Source organism: Aulostomus chinensis, chromosome 1, assembly GCF_037954235.1.
Source record: "Aulostomus chinensis isolate RoL2024-O1b breed Wild chromosome 1, RoL_Achi_v1.0, whole genome shotgun sequence".
Classification (NCBI taxonomy): domain Eukaryota; kingdom Metazoa; phylum Chordata; class Actinopteri; order Syngnathiformes; family Aulostomidae; genus Aulostomus; species Aulostomus chinensis.
In genome coordinates this window covers 62,426,391-62,448,498 of record NC_141320.1, presented here as the reverse complement: position 1 = coordinate 62,448,498, position 22,108 = coordinate 62,426,391, and the positions used below count along the sequence as shown (strand labels likewise).

At 45.3% G+C, this 22,108-nt stretch overlaps 2 protein-coding genes across 5 annotated transcripts; one reads left to right on the top strand and one right to left on the bottom strand.

Annotated features, from left to right (window-relative positions):
- Nucleotides 1-1,444: 1,444 nt before the first annotated feature.
- Nucleotides 1,445-11,202, bottom strand: LOC147272649 (XK-related protein 6-like). The gene is made up of 4 exons (XM_086198746.1): nucleotides 10,060-11,202; nucleotides 6,604-6,800; nucleotides 5,573-5,990; nucleotides 1,445-4,494 (listed from the first exon to the last, which is right to left on the bottom strand). The coding sequence occupies exons 1-4, from the start codon at nucleotides 10,638-10,640 to the stop codon at nucleotides 3,990-3,992; spliced, it is 1,701 nt and encodes a 566-aa protein (XP_086054872.1). The 5' UTR covers nucleotides 10,641-11,202; the 3' UTR covers nucleotides 1,445-3,989.
- gckr (glucokinase (hexokinase 4) regulator) lies at nucleotides 2,241-21,988 on the top strand. 4 transcript variants are annotated; one of them, XM_086198728.1, is made up of 20 exons: nucleotides 2,241-2,526; nucleotides 3,630-3,747; nucleotides 6,560-6,816; nucleotides 16,224-16,373; nucleotides 16,448-16,516; nucleotides 16,595-16,663; nucleotides 16,822-16,895; nucleotides 17,140-17,206; nucleotides 17,290-17,343; nucleotides 17,453-17,547; nucleotides 17,688-17,793; nucleotides 17,880-17,998; nucleotides 18,711-18,809; nucleotides 19,470-19,567; nucleotides 19,712-19,788; nucleotides 20,227-20,314; nucleotides 20,391-20,677; nucleotides 20,961-21,104; nucleotides 21,441-21,575; nucleotides 21,664-21,988. In XM_086198728.1, exons 4-20 carry the CDS (start codon nucleotides 16,317-16,319, stop codon nucleotides 21,790-21,792), a joined length of 1,767 nt encoding a protein of 588 aa, XP_086054854.1. In that variant the 5' UTR covers nucleotides 2,241-2,526; nucleotides 3,630-3,747; nucleotides 6,560-6,816; nucleotides 16,224-16,316; the 3' UTR covers nucleotides 21,793-21,988. The 4 variants fall into 4 exon arrangements, 3 of the variants coding, with proteins under 3 accessions (XP_086054854.1, XP_086054843.1, XP_086054835.1); XM_086198717.1 differs by lacking the exons at nucleotides 2,241-2,526; nucleotides 3,630-3,747; nucleotides 6,560-6,816 and adding an exon at nucleotides 15,884-15,983 and having other exon boundaries at nucleotides 20,391-20,497; nucleotides 20,600-20,677; XM_086198709.1 differs by lacking the exons at nucleotides 2,241-2,526; nucleotides 3,630-3,747; nucleotides 6,560-6,816 and adding an exon at nucleotides 15,884-15,983.
- The last annotated feature ends 120 nt before the right edge of the window (nucleotides 21,989-22,108 follow it).

The window sequence follows — 22,108 nt, the reverse complement described above, 5'->3', positions numbered from 1 at the left end:
AATTATAAAGGGGTAAGGGATTATTGTGTGTGTTCAAGTGGTGAGGTAGGGACACATCCCATGTTTTTACACTACTTTTTACTGCGTGTGTGTACTAAGCATATCTCCCTGCTGCAGAGGAAATCTGTGTATGTGTGTGTTTGCGTGTGTGTGTGAACTAAGCACATCTCCCCGTGTTGGAGACTTGCATAGCTTCCGCAGGACAGGAAGAGCAGTTGTCCGGTTGGACGGAGCCTGTGGCACAGCCTTGGCCGATAACTGAAGGCAGTACACAAGTTGCACCTTTTGAATTCAAGAGACAATCTGCCCTTATTGCACCGTAAGTACACGTGTGTTTTGCACCATATGAAGTGGGATTAGCAGCCAATTGACTCTTGAGTGTGTCGCACCACTGCCTCCGTCACACCTACTAAACCTACGTGCAGCAAATGAACTGATTTGTCTTTTGTTGTTGTTGTTGTTGTTGTTCTGACGACTGTAGCACCAGAGAAAAGTAATGTAAGCTCACTCCTTGTTCACAAACATGCAGGGATACTTCAACATTTCTGGTGTTGAGTCTCTGTCAGACAGGGGCTGAAGTTGGTTCATCACAGATGGTTGTAATTTTGATCATCAGTTGATTGTTTTCATTGTTTTAACCAGTAAAAATACCAAAAAGTAACTTTTACAGCTTCATATATGTACATATACATGTGTATAGACACATAAGTATGCATATACATATATGTGTGTGTGTATATATATACACACACATATATGTGTGTGTATATATATATATATATATATATATATATATATACATACTGAACTTTTGAGTTTTCTGGTTGCTCACGAAACTTCGATAGAAACCTGAAGACATCATATTGGGTCAAGAACTTGTAATTTCTTTTTAACTTCTACATTTTTAACTGCTAAAAAAAAAAAGTCTTTTGTATATTTGTCAAATTTTGTGGGAAAAAAAAAATCAAATGTCAATTATGTGAAAGAATGGTATCACAAATAACATCTCAGTCAGAAAAAAGGGGTTTATTTTTAATCATTTTTTTGCCCCCAAGAAATTTTAAGTCATGTTTCCTGGAGCACTGGCCCTGTTGATATTTCTTGTTCTTAATTATTGCTCATAAGTAGCTACTGACAAGACAATTTTTTGGTGTGTAAATCATTAATTGAAAAAAATCATAAGGTTAATTCGTTGCAGCTCTGTCTTTCATCAAAATAAATTAAAAATGTGCTGCCTGCCCTGGAGGTTGGACCATTCTGAGGTCAGTGTCGGTGGTTGCTAAAACAGGATAAGATAACGTCTCGCAGGGGTGATTGTATAATTTGATCTCTTTGGTCCAAACACAACAAACTGTCTTTAAATGTCAGAGAAAAGTAAAATTTAAATTACAAGTTCAAACTGCCAAAAGTGACATCTTCAAATCTTCATTAAAATTTTAGTCTGTAATTCCCAAAAATTCAATAAAACAACATGAAACAGAATAAATTCTGGCAACATTTTACTGGCTTTTTTTTTTTTTTTTTTTTCTGAGAATCAGAAATGTATAATTTTTCGTAACCAAAAGCTTCGAGCTTGCTGTCAATCTCACTTTCAATAGCCAAAAGACAAAAATATAAGAGACAAAAACTCCAAAAATATGTTAAGAGCACCCTTTTAACGCATTTTATTCACTCTAAAATGCAGTTTGTTTCTCTTTTGCTTAATAAGCGCGCGTGTGTGTGTGTGTTCATCATGACCAGGTTTCACCTGTTTTTTTGCCACTAAATTGCAAAAACACTTTGAGCGCCATCCAAGCTCTTGTTTTTACTGGCCGTCACAAGGTGTTAATACGGCCCCCCCGCCTTGACGACGTGTGAGGTTCAGTGTTCCCAACTGATGACTGATATCGCGCCTCATTTGTCGTCTCCTGCCAATGTAACAGCTTGGATTAAACGCATAAACAAACGAAAAAGAAATAAATAATGAGCCATGCATCACAGCTCAGCCATGGGTGGCTTTTTTGGAGGCGTAGGTACGGGACGTGTCGCAGGAGAAGTCATCGGGAGAGTTCTGACGAATCAAAAACTGTTTTCATATCACACTAAATGATATACAGATCAAAAATAATTTGTCTTGCATTTGTGCTAAATATGATTCCCCCCCCCTTTTGTCTCATTGTCTAGCAAGGTAAATCAACACAAGCTGACATTATTTAAGCAGTAGCAGCTGTGGACAAAATAAGTTTCAGCATTCAGTACCTCCTCAAAGCAGACCGGGAAATGATGGAGAACATGTACCTTCGATATTCTGTCACCATACTTTAGAATCATGGAAACCGTATCACGGTTTAGTTTATATAAACTTTGAGACTAAATTCTTTCAGCTCCAAATGAGTGACTGAATCTGGAGAGTACAAGCGCTGGTGCGGTTTGGGGTTTTGATTCAGTCCCTTGTGTGCTTTTCAGGAGATTTTCTTTTTAAATTTAATTTTTAATTACTTGCTTTTATACTTTCAAAAACCCACAGGTTTTCTTCACACTGCTCTGGTAAGTTGTTATTAGCGCTGCAGTTTTTCATTTATGTACATTTTCTATAATGATGACTTCAAAATCATCCATTTGTCCCCTTTGCATGTAGCCCAGGCTACATGCTAACACATAGCATACAAGAGTTTATTTATTTCTTTTGTCTATTGATAGTAGGTTCATATGTGTATTCAAACAATAAATATCCAACTTGCTAACAATATTTTATTTGCTTTAAAAGAGGAAAACAGCTTTGGTATGTATGTTAAGTCTTGTTTTAAGCTGCTTTCTAACTTTCAAGCTAATGTTGCTAACTGTCTAGCTTGTGCTATAGTCTTAGCATCCTTACAGAATTAGTTTTTGGAAATGTGCTCGTCTTTTTTTCCCCCTCCAATATTGTGACAGAAGAATTAGAGAAGGATTATACTCTTTTATATCACCATTGAGAATGAGGCAAGACTGGCTAGCTGGTTAGGCTAGCTGAGGGGGAACTAGCAGGCCAAGGTTTAGCATGTAGCCCTCGAAATATTTTGCCTTTTTCTTCACAACTCCAGGAATTGTCCATGTTGAGCCAAGAAATTCTTTGAGCTCATAACTGTAAAAGTACAACTGGTCTATTTCATTGAATTCTGAACCAACCAGACAGACTCTGGAAAGAACCAGGCTGGATAATTAGGCTGGGAAATAAGCTAAGGTTAGCCTAAATAAGCTATCTTGGTGAATTAGCGTATTTCCAAAATTTATTGAGTGTGCCAGATTTTTGTTTACATTGTTCCAGTTTTCTCCTCCCTGTCTCCATCTTTCCCATCATGCTCTGCAGCTTTCTCAACCTTCACTGCCACAGTCTAAAACCAACAAGTGGTCTTTCCTACTCGACAGTAACAAGATATTATAAAAGCGTCCCTTCTATACATAGAAAATACATCTTTTGATTAGACTAACGACGATGTGTTCAGAAACCCCTTGCAGGAAAAGTGACGGTTTCTGACTTTGTGTCACATCTTTTTATTCTACAGACACCTGTGAAATTGTGCGTGACTCGATGTAAACGGCATGCGGTGGACTTTTGACGTGAAACTGCGCTCATATTTCGTTTTCTTTGTGTTTTTTTTTCTTCTTCTCAGTGGAGTGCAGACATGTGAACCAAACGATGAAAAATGAAGGAGATCGAGGGATGAAGAGACAAAAGGAGGACTCGCACTGAAGCAGCTTGTTGAGTCATGGCCATGGGACTCACAGCTTGTAAGTGCCTGCAAGGAATGTGTGTTTTTGTGACTGTGCGTGTGCGTGAACTAAGCACATCTCCCGATGTTGGAGACGCGCACATCTAAGTGTGACAGATTGCTTTTGTGTTTGTGTGCTTACAGAAAGTGTGTGCAAATGTGTTACTTATTCCGCTCTGAACCTCCGTGGATGTCTTTATGTGGACAGATGTGTGTGTGTGTGTGTGTGTGTGTGTGTGTGTGTGTGTGTGTGTGTGTGTGTCAGAGTGAGGACTCATACTGCAGAAGTTCATACAGCAGGGGTCCATCACGGTAGCGGATACCCACAGCAGCGGGTGTGATGTACTGCAGGATGTTTATAGTCCTCCGCAGGCGCCTGTCTACGTAGTGAGCATCCCACGCCGGGTAACGCTTCCTGGGCATGTCGATCTTTATAAGTGGGCCATCTGGTTTGGAGGTGGGGGGCGCTGACCTCACCTGGAAGACGGGAAGACACGTCTCGGCCACGTCTTCTTCTGTCTGTGACTTGGTCATGTGGGCTGGGGTAGGCGGGGCAGTGGGCGGAGCTGACGGGGGAAGAGGGAGACCCCAAAGTAGCTGGGCGCAGCAGGATGAGGCGGGGCTTGGCTGGAGGTGGGCAGTGGCTGGATGCAGGAAGCCGTAGTACAGCAGCATGACCAGGACCCCCCCGGCGAACGTCAGGTAGACACCACACAGCGCTGGGACGGCATAGGAGTCGGTTAGCGCCGGGTCCCTGTAGGCGTACCTGCAGGATGGAGACGAGCGTAAAATCAGGACACTTCAGCATTTTTCTGTAGAGTGAAATCAAAACATGCTGTGCGCTATGTGGAGGTCTGTCCCAGTGCCCTCTGTTAGTTGTATTTTTTTTGTTTGTTTTTGTTTTACCTTTACTGTTATTTCTGGTCATGTAGTGCCGATTTAAAGTAATTCTGCTGCCTCGACAACCCAGTTTTAAATTAAGAACATCTCTGCAGCAGTGAGATCCATCTTTAACAAGTCCTTTACCCGCTCCTGGGCTTCAAGTGTAATTAAACACTGACCTTGAGCCCATTCCTGCATTTTACACACATTTGATGATCCAGTTTTAAAGGATAAGGCTGATTTTCATCGTGTCAACAAATCCCGCTAAAACAGACATCCGAGGGACACTCACAAGCTCAAGATGTAAAATCTTATTAAAAACCAAATAATGCTTTCATTTAAGGCCAAATAATTCCCTGAACAGTTGGACGACTGTAGTTATTCATATCGTGTATTTGGTGTGCTGGGAAAGGGAGCGGGTCTAAATATACTCCAGTGTGTTTTCATTGTAACAAAGGAGCATGTCAACAATGTGGCTCACTTGATGTATTTTTATGAGTTGTTGGACAACAAGTGAGGTCTGTGGCACAGAGGAAATAGATATTTCAGGCTTTATTAATAGAGATGATATTTGTTTGTAGGATCTTTGTTTGCTTGGGTCTTTTCCTGAGATTTGTTGACGGTAAGGTGATAGAATATTTCCTGGTAAAGCCCTTAACCCCGAAATGACATCATCACACATAATATAATATAAGGAAATATCAATTGCGTTTAGATTCAGGTTCGTTTAGAACCAGTTGAAGTTTGGGGCAGATCCGCATTTTTCTTCTACGTGAGTTATGGTGGGTGTTTGTGCTCTCCGACTGGCTTTCCAGTCACCTCCGGTAGGATTGTCCAGTTGTTCTCCCTGTAGGCGCTCTTTCCTTTAAATCAAGCAGCATGTTCCAAAGAGAACGCCTTTATTTTCCTCCTGGTGTTGTTCAGAATCTAAAAATGTGACAATCTCTGTTGGTCTGACTCACCAAAGCCCAGTGAGGATGGTGTTCTCGGCCAACACCACCGTGTAGTAGGCCACCATTCTGTGCCGTGTCCGGCCCTCCTTCACGTTAAACCAGCAGAAGATGTAGACGATTCCAACCACCATATTGAAGAGCACCTCCTCCCACTTGGACATACAGAAGTCGGTGCCCCCATGCACCACCCAGAAGGCCATGGCGCACCAGTGCACCACCACAAAGATGCCAAAGTAGATGTGGAAGAGTGAGGCGAAGAGGGCGAGCGAGATGACGCGGGATGAGATGGTGAAGAGACGCCAGAAGAGGTGCAGCAGAGCCCCGCGGTAGCTCATGCTGCGCTGGTCATCTCGAGAATCTCGCAGCAGTTTGTGGTAGGAGGCCAGGACCCAGGCCAGAGACAGCAGGGAGGCGAGGGAGGAGATGCCTGCAGGGAGAGACGGACCAGGGTTACACGAGGAGAAAGGGTGAAAGGCAGCAGAAGACTGAGCCCTCTTTCTTTCTTGAGAGTAAATCATCGGAATCCAAATGTCAATGAGATTGGGGAAGAGCGGAAACCCAAATTAAATGAGCAGGAAATGAGATTGAGTAAGTGGGAAGCATCTTGTGTAGTAATGTGAGAACATCTTTAAGTCGTGTGTGATACAGAGGAAACATTTGCTAATGACTCTCAAATGTAGTTATTTTTAATGTCCCAGCTGCTGTGTGCATCCACCCCCTGTGCTCGTCACATATTTGCTTTAAAATAGAAGGTGCCACAAATTTCCTGAGTGAGAGGGATGAATAACACCAGTGGGTAGCCACAGAGATGAAACAGTTCCTGGATGGATGGGGAAGAGGAGGCTAATGGCTGGAACTCTTGTGATTGTGAACCACTGTTTGAACCTGTGGAAGCATCCACAAATTACAATGTGTGCAAATTGCTAATTACTGTTTGTGCAGCTGTTAGCTGTTGTGCTACACGAAAACACGGTGTTTTGTTTGGGACCGTGGCAGGAAGTCGGCGCTGGCGTCTCCCTGTGTATTCACGCTCCACCTACACTGCAGCGTCTCGGCTCGGTTCTCCTGGATCATGATGCAGAGTTGCAGGACCAGCTGAGGCGCTGACTCCAGGAAGGTCTCCAGCAGCCGCAGCATGTTAACGTCGGCGTACTCAAACATCATGGCCCAGTACCATCGGCGCTGATGCTCCTTCTGGCGACGCGACATGATGCCCAGATACAGCGTCCTGATATACCTGCAGGGGGTCACAGGTAGGGGCGCTAATGAATCACAGCTTCACTCCAACAGAATTCAGATTTTCCTTGTTAATGAGGTTTTTTAACTGCGGGTGACTTTTGTTTCAGATTTCATGAATATAAACCTACCGCACTGATGCTGCTGCACATTTAATCCCTGCTACACCTCTATTTTATAACGCAACTCGTCGAGCTTCAGAGTTTTTTACAAACATAACTATCATTAGGTCACATGATCAGGCAGAATGAGCTATGTGAACGTTACCTCAGTTGATGCAGCACCAAATCGGCCAACTGCGTGTTTTTTAGGGCAAAGCATTTAATTGACAAATTAGTAGATTAATTTTAAAAAATGAAGATAATGATCCCTTTGCCATCCTGCATCACTTCTATTTGATTCCAGAACGCAGAATGTGCCGGCCACATGTGTTTAGCTTGCTAACATCCCACTTCACTGCCACTGTGAATGCTCACTGAGCTGGAAGGGTTGTAGGATGTTTGTTTTCACTCAGATGGACGAAGATGATGTCGATTATACTGGATGATGAATTAGACTTTGTCTTGGCCGGCTCTTTCTGCATCCTTGAGTCACGGAAAGAAAAAAAACAACACATCTATTTGTGAGTTCTTGAAAGGCAAAATACACTTTTTTGGCTGGGGTTTGAAATCGCTTTGAATCTTGATTCGTCATCCCTGCTTGGCGAGCTTGGATTTAAACGTGTCTCCGTCAACCCTGCATGCCAGTAGATAACAGCTGAACGGTGCTGTGTTCTTTGAGTGTTTAATAATTTAAATACCAATTAATTATTTCACTTTGGGTGGTCTTTAACTGAAGCTCCTGGTTAGATTCATACTGAGTGTATTTCTAGATGTGTGGGTGGGATATCGACAGTGATTTCAATTAAACACGCCTCAGGGCACTTGCAGCGAGAAGACGTGTGGAAATTCACATGCACTGCAGTGTAGTGGGGTGCTTCCCTGTGCGTGCCGTACTGTGCGTGCGTCATGCCACTATGTATGTATCGCGATTACAGCCATCTGCTTTGAAGCCTACAATCTTCATTCACATGGCATAAATAATGCATCATCCATAGGAGAGCGCCTACACTGCACGCCTTCCTGTAGCCATCAAAACTGATAAGGATGAAGATGCAGCTTTAAAATAAGACGCAAGCACCAACGTGGCGTTTGTCCTTGACTCAAGAACTACGGAGGATGAAAAACAGACGGATGTGTGTGTGTGTGCGCGCCTTCGATAAAAAAGTGTAAAAAAGGGAGTGTTTTCATTCATGTTATGGATCAGTGTGGCTGGTGACCCTCGCAGCCTATAAATGCAAAACATATGTATACAGATCTTGCACTCGTTCACCCTACCCCCATTCTTACTCCTCCCTTTCTTCTCCCCTCCCCCTCTTTTTACTCATATCGTGCAACCTCCTCCCACACCCCTCCTTCTCCCCGCTGCCTCTCCCTCTCTAAGCGATCAGTCTCAATCAGTCTGTACCATTCCCCCTCCTCCCTCCTCAGTACCAACACTTCCTCCAGGTAGGAAAGTCCATTTTGCAGGCAGAGGGGTTTATTAAAGGGTTGTGTGTGTGTGTGTGTGTGTGTGTGTGTGTGTGTGTAGTGGTGGTGTTGGTGGTGGTGGGGGGGTGATTTAACCCTACAACCATGGAGAGACCGAAGCAGAGGAGCTGAGTAGCACATCCCTAGCTCAGCAGGATGTAAACACACACACACACACACACACACACACACACACACACACACACACACACACACACACTCATCACTCTACTTTCACTGCTGTCTGCCTACAGGCAAGTGGACACCATTAAGGAATCTTCTCTGTGAGAGGGATGGGGAGGGAACGAGAGTGAACGCTGTCCTTGTTTGGAGGGCTCAGAGGCTGAAGCTTCCTGTGACCACACACACACACATACACACACACACACACACACACACACACACACACACAGAGTCAACCTATAGCTGCTTCAGCAAAACCTATATACCTGAATTTTTAAAAGAAAGTGATTCTGTTTTTCTTCTTTTTTTTGCCCCCGCCAGTACATTTAGCACCTCAATTAGCACCTTCTCTGGCCCAACTGTGTGTGTTTGTGTGGGAGAAAGTGATGGAGAGAGGTACGTTGCCAGAAGCGCAGATGCTTTTCCTCTTTGTACTCTCCATGCATGCTGACACTCACGGGCAGAGCCGTGACACCGATTTTTTTTTTTCCCCTCCCCACTGGTCACACATGCTGACACCCGTGAGCGCGCATACACACACACACACACACACACACACACACACACACACACACACACATACATCATACGCAGCTCTGACTTCATGTGAGGAAGCCTGGCTGGTGCTGTCCATGGTGCTGAAGCATTTTCCACCAACTCTTCCCCTGCCAGCAGGTTTTTTTTTTTGCTTTTTCAAAAGTTTCCAGCCACCATGGACAGTTTTTCACGAACCCTTCATGGCATCGATTGTGTACTATTACAGTATACGATAGTTATTCACCCACACCTCACTTCCTCTGCCTCTGGTTAAACTGCTCCTGAGTAGGCATGGTGCAGCGCTACAACCCCCCCACTCGAAAACCACAGCGTCTATCCGTCAGTGGCGGCTTCAGGTCTCCTCTACTTTTGGTTCTTGGACCTGGACGTGCAGTATTCACCCACAAGGTGCCCTCTACTACATGACAGCCATAACAACGATTGCCGGGGAGACTCAAGACAGTGAGGCGTTTTCTTGCAAATGACTGAAAGTGTTGTCAGCGTTGACTCTGTCCGCCGTGCTGAAACGTTCACCTGCTGTGCTCCGGGTGGGTTTGGCTGTAGCCCTCGTCTCCATGTCCTCACAGCGGGAGTTTCTGAGCGCTTTCTTGCTCTGCAACAAGTGCGAGTTGCCAAAATAACTTTTTCTTAAGGTGACCGAAAAACTTGGGAACTATGACATGAAGTGGGATCTCATCTCTGCTGTCTGTCTTCATATCTGTCTGTCATTCTCAAATCGTAAGTGAAGTGCTGGAGAGGTCACTGAGAGCCTCTCCCTGTCCTTCTCTGCCCCCCCCCCCCCCCTGTCAGTGTGAAGCAAGCTTTTCTTTCTTTTAGCTTCATCGAGTGGACACCCCACTTAGCAGCATTAAGTGTGTGAGAGAAAAAGAGTGTGCCACAGAGAAATGAGTGTGTTCCAGTTAAGATGAAGTGTAGTTTGTCACTCCACCCCACCACCACCAACCCCCTTACCTCCATACTTGTCCCAGCTGGAGGATGTGTATTGTGGCCTGCCACAGCCAGATGGTGGCCAGGTGTAGGCGGTCCTTGCCGGGATACAGGCACCCCAGAGCCACCGCACCCCGCTTTGTGAGCCCCTCCACCTCCCCGAGCCCCCCACCGGTGTAGTCCTGCACGAACCAGCGGAAACTCAGAATCTGGACCAGCACCGATGGCACCAGCACGAAGAAAAGTGTGAGGCCAAACCAGAGGTAGTCCTGCCTCTGGTAGTAGTCCACCGCCAGGCACAGGTCCGTGCCAACGTCCCAAAAGAAGACAAGGAGGGCAAGGATGATCCAGAGGCAGTCCAGCCACAACTGCTCCCGGGGCGGGCAGTGAGTCTCTCGGATGCCGGCCCCTCCGATGGGCTGGCCCCCTCCGAGCAGTGACCCGAGGCAAGCTGAGCGGCAGCCCCAGTAGCAGGCGGATGTGCGGCAGCACTGACAGATGTGGATCGCGGCGGAGTCCAGCGGCTCATCAGCGTCAACATCGTACAGCTGGGCGAAACCGCTGCCGCACCCGACCCCGGCTTTGCCGTCCGACTGCGCGGCCATGTTCCCCTTCCCGCTCCTGCCCTCCTGTGAAAAGCACGACAACCGCACCGTGGTGGTTTCTCGCGGGGCGCGGATACCACGTCACTTCCCAGATACCTGCTGTCCCCTTCCCTCTCGCGCCGCGGCGACTGCTGTGTCTCTTTCCCGCCCGGGGCGCGAGGAGCCATCAGAGCCGGCGGCCGCGCGACCGCGGTTCCCCCTCTTCGTCCAGTCGAGACACCGCTACCGGGCGCTCGCGAGCAGCAGCAGCGGAATCGGTTCCCGTTCTAGTCCGTGAGCCCTGCATCATGCCGTTCTGCGCGCGCGGTCATCTAGGGCGACAGGAGGCTATGACGTAATGCATCTCCCGCTGTTCTTAAGATGTGTGTGTGTGTGTGTGTGTGTGTGTGTGTGTGTGTGTGTGTGTGTGTGTGTGTGTGTGTGTGCACGCTCGAAGACGCTTCTCTCGGACCAGGACTCCAGTGATCAACCCTCCCGCTCAGTCGCCCGGAGACCTCCCGGCTCCCTCCTCTCTACCTGCCCGCTCTCAGGCTGCTGGTGCCCGCCTCCGCCACAGCCCATGACCGCTCCGCTCCTTTTCGCAGCTCCAACCCTCTCCGCAGCTCCGCTTCCCCGCTCTGCTCTCCCTCGCTCTCTCTCCCTCCTCCCTCACTCCGCCCTCTGCCGACGTCAGCCCCGAATCCACATCTGCACGGGAGCACGCGGATGTATTGGGGCGGTATTGGGGTCGCATGATCACTGCACTGTGTGGGAGTGTGTGTGTGTGTGTGTGGGGGGGGATGTTTCCCCCTCAACCCCGCAAGTTTAGAGGAGAAAAGAAAGGAAATCTTCCCCTTCTGACATTTAACTCTTCATCCATCATCATCCTCTCCTTCATTCATCTCCTCCATGTTCCCCAACATCCATCCATCCTCCTCCTCTTCTCACTCTCTCTAACAATCCGTCCATTCCCCTCCAGTGGGCTCACTGCCCTGTGGCTCTGCCAGCCTAATCGGCTGGAACATATGTGTTTGTGTGTGTGTGTGTGTGTGTGTATGTGTGTGTATTTGTGTTAGTGTGTGTGTGTGTGAGAGAGAGAGAGAGAGAGAGATCCCTGCTAGAGGGGCAGAGGTTTAGAAATGTGTGAAAGTGGGATAGATGCTGTGTTCGTGCGGGAGAAAGAGAGAGCGGAGGGGGTAAGAACCAAGGGAGTTGGAAAGCTATAAGGCACATAGAGAAAGAGGGATGGATTTAGGCGTGTGTGTGTGTTAGTGTGTGTGTGAGTGAGTGAGTGAGTGAGTGAGTGAGTGAGTGAGAAAACTAAACAATGATTCAGAATGAGGCAAGAGAGAGGAAGATGTAAGAATTGTTGGAGAGATATGAAGGGTGTGTCAGAGAAAGAAGCAGAAGAATGACACAATACTTGCATAAGAGATGCAACAGAGAGTTTAAAAGAGACTGATGTCACGATGGCGTGGACGAATGTGTGCGGGGGAAATGAAAAAAGGATGATGGAGGTCATAAGAGGGTGAAATGAAGGTGATTGATGGGCAGAGCGGAGGAGGGTATTGAGGAGGGATGGACTGATGGAGAGGGAACTTGTATATTTCTCACTCTCAGATAACAACACTTCTCTTCCAGCTAATAATGAATTAAGATGGGATGTCCATGCACACACACACACACACACACACACACACACACACACGCCTGCTAACACTCTCTCTCTCTCTCTCTCTCTCTCTCTCTCGCTCACACACACACACACACACATTTTTCTTACGTCCATCTCTTTATCACACACAGTCTCGCTCCTCGATTCTGCACGAGCACTTTCTCTTTCTCTCGCGCTCTCTCTCTCTCTCTCTCTCTCTGTGTCCACTGGAGATTAGCCTCTCTGTTGTCATGACGACCGCGGCTGTGCAGCTGAAGGACAGGGAGAGCGAGTACATGCTTGTATAGTGGGGTGCTTACTTGTGCGTGCGCGTGTGTGTGTGTGTGTGTGTGTGTGTGTGTGTGTGTGTGTGTGTGTGTGTGTGTGTGTGTGTGTGTGAGAGAGAGAGCCTGTGAGCAGGAGACAATAAGAGTGAGTGACAGGCGCTCTTGAGGTATTCAGCCACAGTCTCGGCGTGTGAAGTCAGGAAGAATTACATCACATCTTTCAAAATTGCGGAGAAATGTGACCTGAACACCAGCAGAGTCCTGGGAAAAGTTGAGTGCAGTAATCAGTTTTCCATGAATTAGTTACATGAAATTCTTTAAAAGTCAGAGTGAATTCCTTCAATTCTGCTGCCATCAACTCAGGATGTACATTTTCAGTTTTCTTCAGGTGTAATTTTCGAGGTTGAGTGTCTCATCTTGGAACAAATTAGAGTCAGAAAGTGAACGTCTCACCTCATACACTATTTACTTGAATGAATTAACAAACTTCCCGGAGGACTCTGGATTAAACGCGTGCCGACTATCTGGTCCTGCTCAGACAATAGAAGCGGCGGCGGCGGTGCAGGCAGAACACCTGAAAAGATCAGAAAAAGACGACCTTCTTCTGTGTTGATGGAAATCAACAAAGAACATCAAACTCCTGCAAAATCTGATTTTGAAATGACAGCGAGCCCATAAAAGACGTAATTAGACAAGTCTCCCAGATAGGTGGGGGAGAGGTTTTTGTCTGCTCATCATTTTGTGTTGAACAAATTGTCAGAAATCCGCACAAAACTTTGGAATGAACGCCTGAATAAAAAGAGTGGAGCTGGAACAACTTTTTAGGAAAATCCTCTCCAGAGCCAAGAAGATGGATACACTTCTCTCCTCTGTGAGTGCTTTAGACACCCGTTCAGACTTGCTGGCCGCTAGTTAGCTTAGCACAATGAATGGTAGTGGATGGGAAGTGTTAGCCGTCACGTTTCACCACCTCTTATCTCAGTTGCCCGGTTTGATTTTAGTTTGTGGTCCTTTTCTCTTGACGCTTTTACCAAACCGGCTTGTTTAGTTAGTTCGTAAGTTTGTTTGTTTGTTTTAGCTTTTTCCTGAGTTCTTGATGTTCTGCTTCCACCTTTTATTCGCTCGTAATAAATCATGTTCCAAACTTCGATTCCCTCCGTCCTGCTGTGGGGCTGAAAAACAGCAGGTTGTGACAAAGACATTTACTTCCTCCGCACCTGAAATGAACCGTACTCTGCTTTAGGGTGCCATGACTGATGATGAGAAGAACCGCTGAAATGTTGATGTTACTTTTGAGGGTCGATTTGTCAAGAATTAGGAGCAACAGGGTGAGGTAGTTCCTCTGCCTCTCATAGTTCGGCGAATGGTTTCGGTCAGGAGCAGAACAGGTCGACTCAGGTCAATAAGAGTCGATCTGAAGCATGAAGAACACGAAAGAACATTTAAAAAAACTTGAGGAAAAGAATCCTGCTCAGACAAACGTGATGAAGGCAAAACACGTCAGAACACACATGGAATGATAAAGTAGTAAGACTGGCGGTGATGATGGTCTCTGCCTCCTCACCATCTGTTTCTGCTGCTGTGGGAAAAGATCATCACTCATGTTAGTTGATGACGCTTTTATTTTTCCTTTGTGGAATAAAATACTACTTTAACCATCTGACTTGAGAGCTTCCTGTCAATTAAAACTTAAGCACAGTCCTAATCTTGTTACGGATTTATGTTTTTTTTTCCTGATTTTTAAAGGATGGAGGAGGGGTGGGATGGTGGGGTGGAGTGGGGGGTGGGGGGTAGAGACAGAAATAACCAGAATTTGTTCCGGGCAAAGCGTCATGGGACTGTGAGTAAGACAGAATTGCTCTTCTTCACTTGGATTCTTGACAAAACCGACATCAGGAGGAGAAAAAAAATTATATTCTCAGTCTTCATCATGGCATCAAACACATGGAAACATTTTAAACTTGATGTGCATTCAGTTTCAAACAGCCTTCATCACCCAAAAAATCGACAATCCAAAATGGGGACAGAGCTGGAAAACATTCCTCCGATGAGACACAATCAGGCAAGGTTTTGTAAGAGGAACGTAATGGGACGTGAAGGGAGTAACCTCCCTCACTTCTTCCAGTTGGGGCGCAAAGTGCAATACTTGCCTCTTTGACTTTGGCTAAACTCATTCAAGAATGGCACCTTTTTGGACTTATTTGTCAGTTAGCTTAGCACAATGAATGGCAGCGAATAGGGAGCGTTAGCATCCGTCAAAAGTCATTAAATAGATCTGGTTCAGGATTTATCCAGGAGTGATCCTCTCCATCCTCTCTCACAAAGTCGGCCGTGATTAAACCCCTCTGTGGTCATCAATAAATGTTTTGTTTGGTAGGCCTGCGTGAAATCACTGCGCCCAGCCAGGAAAGTAGTTCCGACTATAACTAGTCTTCTAACATTTCAGTCGCTTGTGATTTTAAATTGCTGTGTTATTTGAGAGAAACTCAATGCCTTTTGACATAGGTATGCTAACCCGCCCATTCGCTACCATTTGTTGTGCTAAGCTAAGTAGCAGTCAACAGGTCTGCGAGGGTATCTGATGCAGCACAGAGGAGGGGAACTATCTTCTTCTCTGGATGGGCAAAAAGCATATTTCCTAAAAAGATATATATATATATATATATATATATATATATATATATATATATATATATAAATATATAAAAATTTTCATCTCTCAGGAATCAGAAGAAAATTAGCATTTGCTTAACAGGGAGAAAGCCACAACACGCAGCTCTGATCCTGGCTTGGACACACAACCCTACACATGGCGTTGGTGTTGGACTGACTCAGATTGTCTGACAACATTAGTAATCAGTGTGAACCAGTGTTGACTCGCAGAAATGAATCACAGTACACTCGCTACATCGCCGAAAAATTCATCTCTATGTAAAAGAAAAAAAGAGAGAAAGAAAAAAAATGACATTAGTCTTTATTGATGTGAAAAATGTTCTTGGTGCTGTGTGACTGAGAGCTCTGAGCTGGCAGTCGTGACAGACCAGTGGGAGTCAGCTGAAGACATGACGACATGTATTAGACTGTACAATCTGCTGTGCCTATGATTCTCCCCTTTTTTTTCTTTTTTTTTTTGCACTGTTTGACAATAATCAAATTAATTCTGTAGTTTTCTTTATCGACCATTATTGATTTGTAGCATATAGAAGCTAAAATGAAGTTTGCCTGTTGTCCACAGTTTGCTCAAATCGCCGTTTCCTTCCACTCTTAAGTCTCAAAGGTCCTTTAGTGAACTTTGTCCCTCCAGATAAAGCCGCGCACTTTCTTGTTTTCATTTTTAATCACTGTAACTGTCAGAAACCAGCCTCACGCACCATGGCGGGGTCAGACTGGACCTGTAGTCTGGCGACAATGCGTGAATGGGAGGTAAGAGGAAATGAGAGGGACATCTTACTGTGGATTTGATAAAGGCGTGTGATGTATTCTCATGTTTGCAGGTTGAATATTGAATACAGCTAGCTGGCCATTAGCTTAGCATACAGAGTGAAAGGCGCTGCCGAAAAAGACAGTACAAGCTGCTGTTAAGTTCCATAAAGCTGCAGTAAATCAAACATATAAACTGAAGTAGGCTGATCATGTCCTCAAATAACAGTCCTCTCTTCTCAGTCCTCAGATTATGAGCCGTCACTTCCTGTTTCAGAGAAGTCGAACCCTGTGACACGTGATATTGACCGTGCTTCAGCCAGTCGTACTGTGAGCATGTTAAAGAGCTGCGATGCTCAGATGTTTCAGGAAGAGTCAGGAACCACTTACCAGGTAAAGATCAGGGTCCCTGAGACCCAAATAAGAACATTTCCTTTCCAAAAAGAACCCTCTGAATGTCTTTTTAGAGGCTTTTCAGTGGCAATGTGGTGGAAACGCTGATGGAGGTTGCTCAGAGAGTGGAGCTCATACTCAAGGTAGCTTCTCGCGATCTGCCTGTCCGTCTGATGGGCAGCCAGGCATGAGTGACAGAGTGTCCTGTGTTTCTGGAACAGGATTCTGAGGACAGTCTTGTTGTACTGAGCGGATGTGGGACTTCTGGTCGTCTGGCTTTCCTCATCGCGGTAAACGTCCTGAGATACCCAGCACACACTGGAAATTTTGAATGTCCATTGTTACTTTTTTTTGTTTTTGTTTCAGAAAATTTCAGAAAAATAACAATGTGATGAAATAGTCTAATCAAACCACAGCTGTTCTCTCACTTCCTGTGCTGTTTTGTTAGTCGTGCTTCAACAGAGCGCTGAAGCGGCTGAACCAGAGTCAGATCTACTCATACATCATTGCAGGAGGTGACAGGTAAAGCTGGAACAAGAGCAGACTTCACATTTACATGGGTTTGTTTGTTGATATCAAATATACACAGACGTATAATCCAAAGCGAGCTAACAATTAACCAGCTCATGAGTTGCACCAGACCAAGTTAGAATGGAAGTGTCCTGAAGTGAGTTTTCATTTCTCCTCTCATTTTCATTCATCTTGTAAAAGCAATTCTTCTTTTGAAAGTGACAGAATCCTTTTAAACACGTTCTTGTCTCTGCAGGGCTCTACTCTCCTCCATAGAGGCTCCTGAGGATGACCCCCACCTGGGTGTGCTCAGTCTGAGGAAGGTCAGGAGCAAGTGTGTGTTGGTTTGGATCATGGATATGATGGAGTTTTTCAAAGTACAGCGTGTGTTTTTCGGTCCCCGCAGGTCTGTGAAGGGAAGAGGCGGGTCTTGTTCTTTGGCATTTCCTGTGGATTGTCTGTAAGTGGCTCTGAACCTGATTTCTGTGTTGAGCAGGAGTAAGAGACTTCACCTTTGTTGTTGTTGTTTTTTTTCCTGCATGTGATACGTGATCACATGTTCCTTTAAGGCTCCATTTGTAGCAGGTCAGCTGGACCTCTGCCTTCAGCACCCTGACATCTACACTCCTGTTCTGGTTGGTTTTAATCCTGCACATCAGGCCAGGTGTGTGGATTGTATATTTGGCTTGTCTGGCGTTCAAAGACAACCTCAACTGGAGTTTATTTTTGCTTTGCATTGTGTGTGTGTGTGTGTGTGTGTGTGTGTGTGTGTGTGTGTGTGTGTGTGTCTGTGTGTGTGTGTAGGGATGAACCTATAGCAGGCTGCACATTCACTTTTTGTAGTGTGGTGCAAAGAATGCAGGAGTTCTCCAAAACTCAGAGGGCGTTCCTCATCAACCCATCAGTCGGGGTAGGAAGTCGTGATCACCTCTGCTCATGGTGAGTCTCGGGATAATGTACTCTTGTATTAATTGATAACTGTGTGTCTGGGTTCAGCCAGAGGCCATCAGCGGTTCTTCCAGGATGAAAGGAGGCAGCGCCACTAAAATCCTCCTGGAGATCATCCTGGCTGCTGCTCATGCTGCCACCTTCTCACACACCCCCGTCACATTCAAGTAAGCATTTAAGGAAAAAAGAGACAAAATAACACTGTTTTCTTTGATTCCTATCAAATGCATCAGTGTAGCGAGACCTCATGACCTTGATCTGAAGTCACATGACTGGAATCTCACAGCACCTTCACTCTCAGCCCCCTAAGTGCTTCCAGAGGCGTCACTCTAACAGCCCCCCCCGGAATCGTGCCTCACCTTAGGACAAGCTTTTCACATTAGCTGGGATCTATGTGTTTAGAAGCGTCCGTGCTCCACATCCACATGAATCACCATCACATTGGTGCGCACATGTAGTGTGGAGATGAGAGCACATGGGGCCGCACGTGCTCCACTTGAGAGGTGGAGAGCTGCTCATGCACCAAATCTGTGCACCTGTTCACTGCTTAAATAAAAAAACATGATTTCCTGTTTTCTTTTTTTTTATCTTTTTTTTTGATATTTAAAAAAAAGAAAAAAACTTATTGTCATTACTGGATTAGTTGTGTTCCATCATGTCACGACGTTGTTACTGAAACCCACGCACCGCTTCTTTGAGAATCCCATTTTCACCAGTGAGACTCCAGCATAGCAGCCTCCTCCGTTTACTGTGTGATGCTGACCCCTAGAGGTCACATTCTTTTATGGTATAATCACCCAGCATCTATTCTTGGACACTGTTGACGTTCCTGTAAGCAATCATGTGATGTAAGGCAAACTGTGTGTTTCTCTCCATCAGAGGCGTCATGCAGCACTTGAGAACGTATGAGAGAACTCTGGATGTCACGTACAGTCAGAGTGAGGGGATAGCTGGTCTGGTGCAGGCAGCGGGACACAGGTGACGCTTCCTGTCTTCCACCTTCACCTGGGTGTCATTTATCCTGTCTCTTCAGTCTTCTGTCCTCACAAACACAGAAAAATAAATGATTAAATCCAAAATGTCTACAGCAGCAAGATCCAAGAAGGAGAAGACGGTTGTTGTGTTTATTTGTTAATCTCCTAAGACTTTAAACATTAGGTCTTTATTCGACCAAAATCTTTTCGCTTCATCCCCACGTCCCAACGAAGCATTGTGCCAGATTTGAAGAAATTCCCTCCGGATGTTCCTCAGACAATCATGTGAGCTGACAGTGACATTTGACCACCAAAATCTTTTCACTTCATCTTCGAATCCCAGTGGAAACTCGAACAAATTCCCTCTTGATGTCCGTGACATAAAGCATTCACAGACATGCAACACATGTAACATACATGTGACCTTGACCCTTGAGCTTTGACCTCCAAAATCTTTGGAGTTCATCCTCAAGTCCCAGTAGACAAGATTTGTGTCGAACAGGACATTCAGTTTCATTAAACATAAAAAAAGAAGAAAAAAAATCAAGACAGTGATGCTTGATCAGGTCTAAAAGGAAGAAAACACGTGTTGCTTCAGGTCTAAAGCTCTTTGCAGATGATTCTGTCTTAAAAGAGTGTGTGTGATGTTTTTCTTGTGTGCTAGTTTGCTGGGCGGGAGGTGTGTGTGTTACCTGGGCTGGGGCTCACTGGGCGTGCTGGGCCTCATTGACGCCAGTGAGTGTGAACCTACCTTTGGAGCAGGTGAACAGAATGAACGTACATCAGATATGTGTTTCACCAAAACACATATAGCATATGTTGATAATTTGTGTGTGTGTGTGTGTGTGTTTGTGTGTGTGTGTGTGTGTGTGTGTGTGTGTGTGTGTGTGTGTGTGTGTGTGTCAGACTACAAGGATGTTCAGGGCTTCGTGAGTGGGGGATACAGAGAGCTGAAGAACCATGAAGGTCCCCTGACGATGCTGGTATGTGAGAGGAACCCATGAATCTGCCATGTTTAAATTCAATGTCTCCCATCAGACACAATGCATGATGGGATGCTTGTGAACAAAGACGACATCGCTCAAGAGATTTATTAGAATTGATTCTGCAGCGTCAGGCCTGATGAAGTATGAAAGCGTGGGAATCTGGTTTCTGCACTGTGTGAAGACACACGTGTCAGTGCTGCATGTGACCTGTAGATTAATCCAGAACAGGATTAGTGTAAAATACATCCTACCTGCTTTATGAAACACTCTTCAGGTCTTTTTCCTGTTTGTATTACACAAATGGCTGCTCTCAAATGAACGAAAGAAATTTTTGTCCAGGCTGAGGAGAGAATATGTTTGTTTTCCTGCATTTTAGTTCTGGAAGTAACAAAAATGAATGTACCAAGTGAATATCAAGTACTGTCTTTCCTCCAGAGAGCGATTGGACATGATGACTTCCTGCTTCAAGTGCTGCCCTCCCTCAACAACCAGGACACTGTTATTCTGCTCTACACACACTCTGGTGAGGCATCATAGATCCATGCGGGACGCAGGCAGTGTGTTCTGGCTGTGTTTACTGTTTCAGCCTTCTTTCCCAGACGATGTCACTGACGTGATGAATATGACACACAGAGTGAGAGAAAAGACGGCCAGCGTTCACGCTGTTTATCATCAGCTCGATGGAAACCCTGCTGCTGGTTTACAAGTGAAAACCTGTCTGTCTCTCTGTCTGCCTGTCAGTCTGTCTGTCTCTGTATACATCTACAACTCTCTCCATCTGTGCCTGTGTCAAATGATTTATTTACAGGATGAAATCAACAGGCTGTGTAGATCCACACTGAAAATCACTTGGCCGTCTTCTGCTTCAGAGAGCTTTCTACACATGGTAAAACACACACACACACACACACACCACACATGCTAAACGGCTGTTTTATTTCATTTTTCTCTTTCATTTTTCTACCTTCCTTCGACTGTAAATACACTGTCTGAATGTTAAAGGACTCTCCTTTAATTTCTTGTGTGTCTCTGTTTAGATAACAGCTTCTATTTTTATGTTTGCATTGTTTCCCTTGGAAATGCCAAGGACAGACCATCAATTGTTTGTTTGTTTTTGTGTGTGTGTGTGTGTGTGTGTGTGTGTCTCTCTCTCTCTCTCTCTCTGTCAGCAGTGGGAGCTGTCTACTAAGCTGGTGCTGAATGCCGTCAGCACTGGGGCACACATCTTAAAGGGGAAGATTTACCAGAATCACATGATTGACGTGCAGGTCACCAACAGTAAACTCTACCGCAGAGCCACACGTTTGCTGCAGGTAGAATTTACACACGAGACAAATTAAGAGCCTTACAAGAATGACTAGATTAGAGAGCACGGGTCAAAATCTCAGACTTGACGTGACTTTGTTTGGGGAAAATTCATGTTATAAACGGTAATAAATAACGTTTTGTTGCACTTTTTTGAGTCAGAGATTCAAGATTGTTCAACAATTCTCATCCCGGCTCACAAATTTTGGTGGTGGAAGCTCCCCGAGTTATTCATGAAGTAATATGGCGACATGAAGAACTCGATCCTGACAAAATGACACAGACGTGAGTGTTCCGGTACAGGTTAATGATTCTGGGGGTGAACTCTCGTCTCTTCCTGTTAGAAACTGTCTGGTTGTCCTGAGTCCCAGTGTGAGGGGGCCCTCCTGAAGGCCATCTACCAAGTGGATGAGCTGACTGAGGCTATAAAATCCTCTGACAGGACTGCACACACATGCACCGGCAGAGGGAGGAGCAAGGTGAGGAAGGCGCTTTCACAACCAAAAATAAATGGAAGAAGAAGTTTCGATTTAGACTTGGAATGATATTTTCTCTCTTTGTGATGAGGTGGTCCCCATTGCTTTGGTCTGTTTGCTGACTGGTTGCTCTCTGGTGGAGGCGGAGTCCCATTTGGAGCAAGAACCCATTGTAAGGGAGGCTGTGGATAAAAAGATTAAAAAAAATTGTCCAATGTAATACCACATCTTGACACTGAGGGGCAGACTTGACACGCCAAACCTGCAGCATGAAAATAAATTGGGAACAAGTGATTTCAAATGTGTCAATGATGATAGAATACAGTGAAATCAGGACTGAACAGCAGCTGTGACAAACACAAAAACTGTTGCCTTAAAAGATCCTGATCAGATTTGGAGTGATTCCTGTTGACAGTAGTGAAACATGTTCTTAACTACCAGGAAATAAATATTTCCTTGCTGTTATTTGGCCCGTCATCTTCAATAGATTTCCGCAGGTGAAGTCTTCCATACTGGACCGAGTGATGTAAGTTAAC

Excerpts from the sequence above, each read along its gene's own strand:
- LOC147272649 (XM_086198746.1), bottom strand. The coding sequence starts at position 10,640 with ATGGCCGCGCAGTCGGACGGCAAAGCCGGGGTCGGGTGCGGCAGCGGT. Across the intron at positions 6,801-10,059 it reads CAGCTGGGACAAGTATGGAG|GTATATCAGGACGCTGTATC; the intron begins GTAAGGGGGTTG and ends GACCCCCTGCAG. Across the intron at positions 5,991-6,603 it reads CCGAGCCGAGACGCTGCAGT|GCATCTCCTCCCTCGCCTCC; the intron begins GTAGGTGGAGCG and ends CTCTCCCTGCAG.
- gckr (XM_086198709.1), top strand. The coding sequence starts at position 15,933 with ATGGCGGGGTCAGACTGGACCTGTAGTCTGGCGACAATGCGTGAATGG. Across the intron at positions 17,794-17,879 it reads TCATCAACCCATCAGTCGGG|CCAGAGGCCATCAGCGGTTC; the intron begins GTAGGAAGTCGT and ends GTCTGGGTTCAG. Across the intron at positions 20,678-20,960 it reads CAGAGAGCTTTCTACACATG|CAGTGGGAGCTGTCTACTAA; the intron begins GTAAAACACACA and ends TCTCTCTGTCAG.